General features: G+C 31.7%; 1 protein-coding gene across 4 annotated transcripts in view; it reads left to right on the forward strand.

Annotated features, from left to right (window-relative positions):
• Nucleotides 1-12,433, forward strand: part of LOC143079403 (carbonic anhydrase 2-like) — a 41,764-nt gene extending 29,331 nt beyond the window's left edge. For all 4 annotated transcript variants that reach the window (XM_076254725.1, XM_076254722.1, XM_076254724.1 and 1 more), the window contains 7 exons: nt 2,090-2,126; nt 5,008-5,202; nt 7,788-7,906; nt 8,579-8,671; nt 9,349-9,466; nt 9,852-9,961; nt 11,282-12,433. In XM_076254725.1, coding sequence (XP_076110840.1) covers nt 2,099-2,126; nt 5,008-5,202; nt 7,788-7,906; nt 8,579-8,671; nt 9,349-9,466; nt 9,852-9,961; nt 11,282-11,386 — 768 coding nt within the window. In that variant the 5' untranslated portion in view covers nt 2,090-2,098 and the 3' untranslated portion in view covers nt 11,387-12,433. The remainder of the gene's footprint in view (nt 1-2,089; nt 2,127-5,007; nt 5,203-7,787; nt 7,907-8,578; nt 8,672-9,348; nt 9,467-9,851; nt 9,962-11,281) is intronic.
• The last annotated feature ends 224 nt before the right edge of the window (nt 12,434-12,657 follow it).

The raw sequence follows: 12,657 nt of genomic DNA on the forward strand, positions 1-12,657 counted from the left end.
AACAAACCATTGTTGGGTTGCTGCCACTTAATTGGTAATTTTAAGGAAATTTTGCAGTTTTTGGTCATTATCTTGAATATTATTATAGATAAAGATAAACTGTAAACAGCAAAAATGATCAGCAAAGTAAGATCTACAAATAAGTTAATATGACCAAAATTGTCAATTGACCCCTTAAGGGGTTATTGTCCTTTAATGGCAATTTTTCACAATTTGTTCATCATATTTGCTAACTTTAAAAAATCTTCTCCTCTGAAACTACTGAATGGATTTGAATGAAACTTAGCATGATTGTTCCTTAGAGTATCCTGCACAAAGTGTGCGCTTCGATTTTTGATCCGTCAAAAAACATGGCCGCCGTTACTTAAAATAGAACATAGGGGTCAAATGCAGTTTTTGGCTTATATCTCAAAAACGAAAGCATTTAGAGCAAATCTGACAGGGGTAAAAATGTTCATTAGGTCAAGATCTATCAGCCCTGAAATTTTCAGATGAATCAAACAAACCATTGTTGGGTTGCTGCCACTTAATTGGTAATTTTAAGGAAATTTTGCAGTTTTTGGTCATTATCTTGAATATTATTATAGATAAAGATAAACTGTAAACAGCAAAAATGATCAGCAAAGTAAGATCTACAAATAAGTCAATTTGACCAAAATTGTCAATTGACCTCTTAAGGAGTTATTGCCCTTTAAAAACTTTTTTAACAATTTGTTCATCATGTTGACTTACTTTAAAAAATCTTCTCCTTTGAAACTGCTGTATCAATTTCAGCCAAACTTAGGCTAAATGAGTTTCAGAGTTTCAGAGTATCTAGTATAAATTTTATATTTCATTTCCTTGTATGTCAAGAAACATAGCTCCTATGGCTAAAATAGAACATAGGAGAAATTGATTTTTTTTTGGGCTTTTGAAGAGAATAGGACGATTTCAAGAACATTTAAATAAATTGAAAAGCCAAAATAATCATTGATGAGAGATTAAACCAAAAAAATTCAGGTGAGCGATTCAGGCTCTTGAGAGCCTCTTGTTTATTTTCACACCCCTTATCCAATTAATTTCTTATAGCAGAACACACATATGACCCTTTTTCCTCATCCAAAATATTAATGGAATACAGATCACTATTTTCAAAGTAATCAAGTCTAAGATTCATACGTGTTTCTCGTTTCTCGTTTTTGTACGATTAGACCGTTGGTTTTACACTAGTATTTTTTTGGGGCCCTTTATAGCTTGCTGTGCGGTGTGATCCAAGGCTCCGTGTTGATTGTTACATAAGTGCTTATGTCGAAAACAAATTAGGACAATAATTGAGATCATTCATCTTCCTAGCTTTTAAATTCTGTGGTTTGTGCAAACAAGGTGTATCTAGAGCAGTGAAACACTATCAAGTTTACTCCTACCGAACGACTCGTGATAAAAGGGTATGTGTTAGTTGTATGGGATGTATAAAAAACTAAGTGTTACTCGTATGGTTAGACAAGGTTATTTAATGCTATACCCATTGTGGAGTGTCAAGCACTTCTCACGCTTTGCAATTTATAGTACGTATGTGGTTGAAAGGCAAAAGGTTTGCTACATGGTTTCATTTATTTTCGTGGGTACCAATTTTCGTGGATTAAGGAAGACTTACGTGTTCGGGGATATTTAAATTCGTAGTTTGCTTAAGTCTGCATGCAAGCCTGTGTGAAATTTGTAATTCGTTGAACATTTATTTTCGTCGTTCATACGCCCACGAAATCAACGAAACTTGGAATCCCATATTTGCAGTCGCTGTCAATCTCTGTCGACAGACTTTGCAGAAACTGTTTTTTAATGATTTGTTGTTTACCTTTTCACATCCTAAATAGGCTTCGAATGTTTGCAACCATCAATTAACCATAACTTTCAAGGGTGTTTGTACTGATTATGGCAGGGTAGTGGATATTTTTTTTCTCACCTGATAAAACACTGCATCCATTATTGGCAGAAAATATATATGCAAATAAAAATGATTGAAGATTGAATGAATAGCACATCCTTCTTGTTATTCAAAAAGACCCGAAATAATGTAGTATTTTATTCAACAATTATCCTTGTATATTTTCAGGTTTGAAAAATGCCATGGGGATACGACAAGGAAAATGGTAAGTATACTGTTTAAAATGCCCTTGAAATAATTGATCCTAAGAGTCGTTTATTACAACACATACATGGTATTGATCGTTCTTTTTAGTTCCATTTGCTATTCCACTAATTGGGTATAAAAAGAGGGAGAAATGGCATTATGTTCATGTCATTCCAAGTATGGAAGGGAACCTTGTAAGTTTTTGTGTTTACATGTTGGTGGCTTTTTTTGTCTGCTGACTGTTTTTATGACCCACCTACGATAGTAGAGGGGCATTATGTTTTCTGGTCTGTCCATAAATAAGACCAATCTGTCTGTTCCTCCATTGTTGTATGCAATAATTGAGGTTACATGGTATACTGAAGCTTACCTGATAATTCCCTTTCATTTGATTAAACCATTTAAATGGTAAATGCACGATAGATTTGTTAATATTACGTTGCCGCAACAGGTCAATAATATGAAGCTTCAGACGAAATATAAAATCATTCCCTTCTATAGAATCCAAGACAAGTGTAACGAAAGTTTTCTTCCAAAGATCTTTCGGACAGACAGACGGACGGCGTCGAGTGGTTACTAGATCTGCTTTCGTCTTTGTTGACGCAGATAATAATAAATGAACATTTTACAAGTACTCAGTGAAACATCCGAAAAAAACCAGACAGCAGACAAAAAAAGCCACCAACAAGTTAACAAAAAAATGTACAAGGTTCCCTCCATACTTGGAATGACATGAACATAATCCCATTTCTCCCTCTTTCTATACCCAATTAGTGGAATAGCAAATGGAACTTAAAAGAACGCTAATTAATTTCTCGCAAATCCTCAAATCCAACTCTTAAAACAAAAACTGGAAAGGATAAGACATTTCGAAGCAATAGACTGATGGATTCTGACTGCGGTTGCAATGCGTAATAAATAGACTAGTATACACACATTTTTAACAAAGATATGCCTTTTATAAAGATGAATGAAATAACAGTTCAAACTCTCTCATGTGGCAAAGTTGAACTTAAGGTGGTACCCAACACTTTCACTAAAATTAATTTGGCTCGTTTAATTTTCATTAAATTTTGTCAAATTATTTACTTTGAACCTTTAACCAAAATATAAAAATTAAAAAAAAATTGAACCAACCGTTTTATCAGAAAAATTACACTGGTTATATAGCAGTTTGACAAACACTTATTTTGATCATTGAGAAGCTACAACACAAGGTAATTAAACGTTTAGCTGACTTTACAGAGTTATCTCCCTGTAGTGTTAGGTACCACCTTAAATGGATTTGGCTACTATTTTATAGATCCTCTTCGGTCATGTGTTTTTTTCACATGTGTCTTTTCTTATACATCCTCGGCTTTCAATTATTCCGTTTGGAGTGTTCCTGATGAAGGTTCAACTAGACTCGTTTTAATAATATTAAGTGTTATTTTCAATGATTAAATTGTTAACAATAGAAAGATTGTGCATTACCAAACACTGCATGACTTAAAAATAACGCGACGGATGTATCTCGAACACGATACCGTTTCACTGCATCCATGAAGGATATTTAATGTGTACCAGACAAACTCGTACACCTCGTTTTAGATTTGTACGACCTAATTACACTGTTTAGTATTACTGTCCTTCAATGTTATCTAAAACAAGAAAAAGGTCAGGTTAAGCAAATAATGTATACTTTACATATTTAAATGGTTAAACAGCTTCCGAAATATTTAACATGTATGTCTACATGTTGCTGGGGCTAGGATATTTTCACGAGAGAGAGAAAATAGCCTTGACTTAGAATAATTTCTTGAATGAATCTTTCAGTTTTAATTAAATGTGTTAGCCATTTCTATAAGCTTATATTGAATTTGTAAATCGTAAAATTGTATTAAATATTTTGGTTACTGTATAAACATAAAGGTAAGTTTATATATAAAGGTATAACCTCAATGAAAATTGACTGGCGTTAAAAAACAAATGTACTGTTATTTTCATTTTCGTCATGTCATTAATATTGGGACACATTAATGACACAAAAATCTTGGTAATCACTTTTAAATTTTTATTTGTATTAATGGTGCAATCAACAGTTTTTTTCTATGACGTCATATTTTGAGGGATCATGAATAAGTGACCCTTAGTGGTGGACTGATTAATAAAGATACTTGTATAAAACTAGATATCACTGGAATCAGAATGTTTTCTTGTTTATAATGAAATAAAAATAAAGTGTACTTTTAATAGTATAAAAAAGTTTTATCCAGAGAAAATGGGAAAAACATTGCCTAATCTAAGCTTAAAAAACCTGAAATCAGGTCATGTGCACACCCATGAAGACATGATACATTGCACATTTTTCATATTCAAAACTATGAATTTCATAGGTTTTTACCTGGGCTTTCAAAAAAATCATGCTTCATGGTCCGAAAAGAGCTACAATGGCTGCTAATAAGTTTTCAATTTTCACTGCCAAAAAAAAACAGGATGTTAACAGTGTTGTCTCCCCTCAAAATATGTATATTTAATCTAATTTTTTAAATTATTTTAATCATTCAACCTGTTTTAATTGAAGAATAAACTTATTTTTACAACCAAATACAAAAAACATGATACTTTTTCACCCATTATGTTGATAAAAAGGGACTTCCCTTCATGTCTATTTTTAGTCGGGGAATAACCCCTAGTTTTTTTTTATACGAAACTGTTTATAGCACCCTATCAACATGTGCATTTTGTTAGTCTACTGGATTCCGGTGACGTCAGCACAAACAAAGATGACATCATTATACACAAGAAATAGCTATTGCGTCATCAAATTTATTTTAACTGATTTATATGCTTTCATTGTTTCTCTGTAGCCGTATAATAAACATTTTTTAAAGCTCATCTCTTTTTTTAATTTTCTACAGGTCCATGCACGTGGTGTAACGAGTTTCCAATTGCAAATGGAAAGAGACAATCGCCAATCGATATAGTACCAGAGAATGCTACGTTTGATCAAAAGCTAGCAAGTTCTCCATTGGTTATAAATTATAACCCAGAACCAAAGCCGGAAGTTATGAATACGGGAAAATCAGTAAAAGTGCAAGCAACACACTCATCGGGTAAGATTAGTAGAAGAGGGAGGAAAGATACCAGAGGGACAGTCAAACTCATCAATCGAAAATAAACTGACAACGCCATGGCTAAAAATTAAAAGGACAAACAGACAACAATAGTACACATGACACAACATGGAAAACTAAAGAATAAACAACACAGTTTTTATACGACCGCAAAAATTTTAATTTTTTGGTCGTATATTGCTATCACGTTGGCGTTGTCGTCCGAATACTTTTAGTTTTCGCACTCTAACTTTAGTAAAAGTGAATAGAAATCAATGAAATTTTAACACAAGGTTTATGACCACAAAAGGAAGGTTGGGATTGATTTTGGGAGTTTTGGTCCCAACATTTTAGGAATAAGGGGCCAAAAAGGGCCCAAATAAGCATTTTCTTGGTTTTCGCACTATAACTTTAGTTTAAGTGAATAGAAATCTATGAAATTTTGACACAAGGTTTATGACCACAAAAGGAAGGTTGGGATTGATTTTGGGAGTTTTGGTTCCAACAGTTTAGGAATTAAGGGCCAAAAAGAGCCCAAATAAGCATTATTTTTGGTTTTCGCACAATAACTTTAGTATAAGTAAATAGAAATCTATGAAATTTAAACACAAGGTTTATGACCATAAAAGGAAGGTTGGGTTTGATTTTGGGAGTTTTGGTCCTAACAGTTTAGGAATAAGGGGCCCAAAGGGTCCAAAATTGAACTTTGTGTGATTTCATCAAAAATTGAATAATTGGGGTTCTTTGATATGCCGAATCTAACTATGTATGTAGATTCTTAATTTTTGGTCCCGTTTTCAAATTGGTCTACATTAAGGTCCAAAGGGTCCAAAATTAAACTTAGTTTGATTTTAACAAAAATTGAATCCTTGAGGTTCTTTGATATGCTGAATTTAAAAATGTACTTAAGATTTTTAATTATTGGCCTAGTTTTCAAGTTGGTCCAAATGGGGGTCCAAAATTAACTGTTTGATTTCATCAAAAATTGAATAAATGGGTTCTTTGATATGCCAAATCTAACTGTGTATGTAGATTCTTAATTTTTGGTCCAGTTTTCAAATTGGTCTACATTAAGGTCCAAAGGGTCCAAAATTAAACTAAGTTTGATTTTAACAAAAATTAAATTCTTGGGCTTATTTGATATGCTTTATCTAAATATGTACTTTGATTTTTGATTATGGGCCCAGTTTTCAAGTTGGTCCAAATCAGGATTCCATATCAAGTATTGTGCAATAGCAAGAAATTTTCAATTGCACAGTATTGCACAATAGCAAGAAATATCTAATTGCACAATATTGTGCAATAGCAATTAATTTTCAATTGGAGTTATCTTTCTTTGTATAGAATAGTAGTTGATAATATATGTTGGAAATTTGCCAGACATGACTATGATGTCATTTTCTATTTTTATTTGCCAATAACTTTATGTAAATAACTTCATTGGAAATTTGCCAATATAAAATGTTGCTGATGAAGCTTTTTTTCCTTATCTTATCTAAAATGTTTTTAGATAATGTATGTTGGACATTTGCCAGACATGACTATGATGTCATTTTCTATTTTTATTTGCCAATAACTTTATGTAAATAACTTCATTGGAAATTTGCCAATATAAAATGTTGCTGATGAAGTTTTTTTTATTGTTTTATACAATAAACAATGTATATTCACTTTTACTACCAACCAATCTTTACCATTCAGTGATAACAAGCACTTTATTTTACATTTTAATATTTTATGATGTATTTAAAAGAGTCGTTATTGTTGCAATCTCCATTAGAAATTTGAATTGATATCAGTTTTGGAAAAACGGAAACGGGGATGTGAAAAAAAGGGGGGGGGGGGTTAAATTTTTCTCATTTCAGATTTCATAAATAAAAAGAAAATTTCTTCAAACATTTTTTTGAGAGATTAATATTCAACAGCATAGTGAATTGCTCAAAGGCAAAAAAAAACTTTTAAGTTCATTAGACCACATTCATTCTGTGTCAGAAACCTATGCTGTGTCAACTATTTAATTTTAGATTTAAAAAGTTTGAAGAAGAAATCTTTAATTGATTTGTAAAATCTTGACATTTGTTTTGTGTAAAAAAAAAACATGTAATGTCAAAAATTTGTTCACAATCCAAATTCAGAGCTGTATCACGCTTGAATGTTTTGTCCATACTTGCCCCAACTGTTCAGGGTTCGACCTCTGCGGTCGTATAAAGCTGCGCCCTGCGGAGCACCTGGTTCTTTCTGGTTAGGAAAATAGAAATAACACCATTTTCTTTCAGAAATCTTAAATATTAAAATAAATGCATATATATGTAATTTAGAATTACACAAATGTATTTCGTTAGGGAGAGTTTAGGGAAAGTTATTTATTGCAAATAAGAAACGAAAGTGAAAAAATAACAACACACACACACACACACATCAACAAAATAAAAGATTGAAAGTTGCATAACTTTAATTGGATATCAATAATCGGTTTATTTGATCATTATTGATAAACATGATTTAAAAATGCATTTCAATGTCTATTGAAGTTTGTGTCATGCATGTGTAATGCATCCGCTTAATTTCCTTTTGTATGTTTTCAGAAATAAAAGGAGGACCATTAACGGGGACGTATAAATTGCAACAGTTTCATTTTCATTGGGGAGCAAATGACAAAAAAGGTTCTGAACACACAATCAATGGCAAGATGTACGCCTCTGAGGTATGAATGATTAGAAAGGGATATAGTTAAATTGTCAGAGGACAACTCCGATATTGAATGTCTTAAATACAAAAATAAATGTAGTGGCAAGATGTCCAATGAGATAATTATCTATCAAAGAAGAGTGCACGTAGAATAGGTGAAATACGTTGTTTATTTTCTATATAACGTGACTGTCTTTTTTCACCTCTATTTAGAACATTTATCATTCAGCTAGAATGTGTTTCAAAGTCCAAGTTTATTACCCCTCCCCCCCCAGCAATTTTTTTCTCGTCTAAATCAACCTTGAAGCTTGACAATTCATAGTTTACATGGAGTCAATTTTAAAAATCAAAATATGTCAATTCAATAGAGAAAATATGACTCCGAAGGTCATCGGTTCTCTCCTAACACACGAGCTTCCTCCGCCAAAAAAAACAAACTTACCTCTCCGATACAGCAAGAAGTTATGAAAATGACGCGTACATGCATCATCAGTAAAAATCGATCAATATCATAAAAAAGAATCGACTAAACCACTCATTATGTCGGAAAGACGTTGACATGTACATGCTATTCCACATTTAACTTGAGAAGGATTGCTTCAAGTTTCAATTAATATATGTTTTAAATTTGTATACAAAATGAAACTACAATAACTGATTAAAACTTTATTTTCCTGTTTACTTTCAGCTGCATTTAGTACATTACAATACCAAATATCCTAATTTTGGGGCGGCTGCAGACAAACCAGATGGTCTTGCAGTTTTTGGCTTCTTCGTCAAGGTTTGTGAAATGAAAAGTAAAACAACAAAATTCAGAAAACCGAGGAAAATTCTGAATAGAAAGTCACCAATCAGATGGAAAAATCAAAAGCTAAAACACATCGAACGAATTGATAACAATTTTGGAACATGCATTTTCTGTATATGCAGAAAATGCTGTATATGTCACAGTGAACTAAACAAACAGACACAATAGGGAAAAAATGTTAAAAATAGGGGTACAGCAGGAAACAGTGCGATATAATCTTAATCACTATAAATACGAACAAAACATGTCAACAAAGACGAACAAAAGACATATAGACAAAGCACATAAGCAAAAAACGAAATACAATAATACAAAAATGACGGGATGTACAAGTACCGAGCCACGTCAAGTTGACATTAACAGAAGAATACACTAAAAGAAGGTTAATATATATCGAACTCAAATATGTCTTAAGCTTTGAAAATAAAATTATACAATAAACAAGTTGTAAGTTGATACTCGGGTAGTTAAGAATATAGAATTTATTTAAGTATCAAAACAAATCATTTTATATTTTATTCCAATATATAAATATCATACTAAACAATATTTTTTTTTACTGAAGACTGAGAAAACAAGAGCAGGATAAGACTTTGAACGTCTCCGGAATGAATATCATGATAAATTTTAAATGAATATTCAATTTTTAGCCAGGAGCTAAACATGTTGGAATGAAAGATTTAACAGATACTGCATTAGCAGCAGTCAGAGATGAAGGCAAAAAAGTCCATATGACATCTGATCTGGATATGAAAACTCTCTTAAATTGTAAGTCTTATATGTATGACACTGAATATTTTTTTTATTAAAGAGGAAAAAGTTATCAAAAGAACAATCACATTCATAGTACCATATTTAATATAAAAAAGAAGATGTGGTATGATTGCCAATGAGACAATTGTTCACAAGTGACCAAAATTAAGTCTACTGCGCCAATAACGTGGCAAAAACACCTTCATAGGACACTTAAAAGTGAGCAACACAAAACCCCCGAAAAATTTAGATGCTACAGTTCTAAAAGGTCAAATGATCTTGCTCTAAATTCGGCAACGTCGTGTTGCTCATAGGAAAATGATTTTTAATGTTAATCATTGTATTCATAACTATATATCGTTTGTCTGTCATTAGTCACAACTTATATTTTTTTCCACAGCGGATACAACCAAGTATTGGACGTATTTAGGATCTCTGACAACGCCACCTTTGTATGAAAGTGTCACGTGGATTGTGTTTAAAGAGCCAATCGAATTGTCTGATGAGCAGGTATGATATGATTTGTGTGCACAATGGTGTGCGCAAAACAAATGTTTCTATATTTACGCTGGGAACAGTATATCTAATATATTATGTTCATGAATAACCTTAATAGGGTCAACTTGGGACACAAAAAATTAAGTGATACTAATTAAAAACTGTAAGCCGTCCATCACAGGGACGAGATTAAAGTAATCATAGAGACACTTTTCTCATTCACGTCGTGTTGATATGTCTGATTTGGCATGCGTGAACTTAAATAATTAAAAGTTTAATCCTTAATACACAAATGCAGTCAAATTACTTTGAAACGTTTTAGTACTTCTTGTATTTTATAAACTATGTGTTGTTCTTTGTAATTTAGACTCTTTTAACTGAAAACGTTTCATCAACATGGCATTCGTACATCGTACTTAACTTTAATGTCGAACGTAAATATAAAAAGAAGAAGATATGGTATGACTGCCAATGAGACAAATTTACAAACAACAAATGACACATAAATTAAAAACTATATGTTACCTTACGCTCTTCAACAATGAGCAAAGCCCATAACACATAGTCAGCTAATATGAGGCAGGCATAACCTGTGAATGGGGACGAAGTCTGTATGATTTTTTTTTTAAAAATCAAACATGTTTTAAAGAGAAATGGAAATACCGTAACGTTTCCGATTTTGGTTCTGTTGTTAGGGATTTAGTTGTGACGTTATGACGTCATAATCAATGTAAACAAAGAACGTAACGTTTCCGATTTTGGTTCTGTTGTTAGGGATTTTAGTTGTGACGTTATCAAAGTTATGACATCATATTCAATGTAAACAAAGAAACGCTGTCATCAGGTAATGTTTTTTTTTTTTTTTTATAACAAACAATTTTTAGAAATGAATTAGTATTGAGTTACTTTTTAGACTGATAAATATAGATTTTATTCAAAGTCTCATGCAAACAAGACCGGAAACGGAAGTAGATTTCTGCGCAGATCCGGAAATTCAAAAACGCGAAAAAAAAAAAATTGAACGATTTTGAGTTCATTAGTACAATGAAAATATCGGGAAAATTTTCCTGATTTTTTTTTTTTTTTTTTTTTTTTTTTTTTATTGAATTTTCTACTGTTATTGGGGACTTCGTCCCCATATAAAAGGGTCCAAAAGACAAATATGAAACCATTCAAACGAGAAAACTAACGGCCTAGTTTATATACAAAGTAATGATGCATGCATACTAATCTGTTGATACTTTTTTTATAGATTTAAAAAAAAAAAAAACACGTAATATCATCATTTTAGTAACATGAACTTTGTACATGGACTTTATGTTTTATTTTTAGTTACATGAGCTACGTAATCTCAGATGTGGTAGCAACTGTATAGTAAACAACTATAGGCCACCCGTTCCTCTTGGCGACAGATCAGTCCGAGCATCATTTAAATGAAAGATTTGACAACAGGGAAAAAATTACAGTAATAAAATTGCAAGTCCTATTGCAATACTACAATACAGATACTGTATCGTATGTCTTCTATACATTTGTTTTCAACAACATTATCACTGTTCCATAAGTGTTGTCAAAAGCATTTCGTTTAGTGTTACAATTGAATAATTATTTTCCAATTCGATTGTTATATGTTTTAGCATGTGGTATGTGTTTTAGCACGTGGCAGGTGTGTTTTACCCGAAAGTGACTAGGTTTACCTTTTTTCTTCCAAAGGTCGGTGATTCTCTCCGGCTTTTCTTCCGATAAAAAATGACAGCCTAAATAAAACCAATAGCGCTGAAAGGGGTGTTAAACACCTATAATCTTTCTATCAGTTTATATTTTTAACATATTACTATTAGGAAAGCCTGTGACGTAGTGTCAGTATTTTGTTTGTTCATATATCTTGGAAGTTCTTAACATTTAACCTTTCCTCAAGTTATTGATGAAGTAATAGAACTGAAAACGATATATATATATATATATATATATATATATAATATATGCTTAGGTATAAGCAGGACTTATACCTAACGTGGAATTTTATAAAGTGCCATTTTATATGTGAAAGTGCTATTTTGTCCAGTTTGAATTTTACTCATTTAGTGCTTAAAATTATTGAAGTGCTTTGCATTGTTTATTTTTAATGTTAACACCAATATATATTTGTTATAAAAGAATCAGCATTAATTGAAACGTTTAATCTATATTTGATTTTATTGTTAAATATACATTTTATATAGTTTACAATTGACTCGACATTTGAGAATTGTATTCCTTCTGTTCTATTTACATGGAGATAAGTTTTTTTACCATTCCTACTACGTATAATATTATTTTAAAATATGGTTGATTTTTGTTTGTTAAACACTATTACAAAGTGATATTATTGTAGATAAACTATATTATAAGAAACAATTGTGTTTTAAACACTTTATATTAGTGCTACAAGTATACGAATGATGTTAATCTGTAAGCTATCAAGTATTAAAGTTAGCATGTCTGTATCTGTGTTATATCTTTTTGTATTCCTAACAATTTGCCAAAATATGTTGCTGTCGGCATCACTGTCGCTGCTTGATTCTAAATGTCCTGAGGTAGGAAAATTTACGACAGAAAATAACAAAAATACCGAACTTCGAGGAAAATTGTAAACGGAAAATCCCTAAGGAAATTGCAGAATCCAAAGCTCAAACACATCAAACAAATGGATAAAAACTGTCATATTC

This window comes from Mytilus galloprovincialis, chromosome 6, assembly GCF_965363235.1.
Source record: "Mytilus galloprovincialis chromosome 6, xbMytGall1.hap1.1, whole genome shotgun sequence".
Classification (NCBI taxonomy): Eukaryota; Metazoa; Mollusca; class Bivalvia; order Mytilida; family Mytilidae; genus Mytilus; species Mytilus galloprovincialis.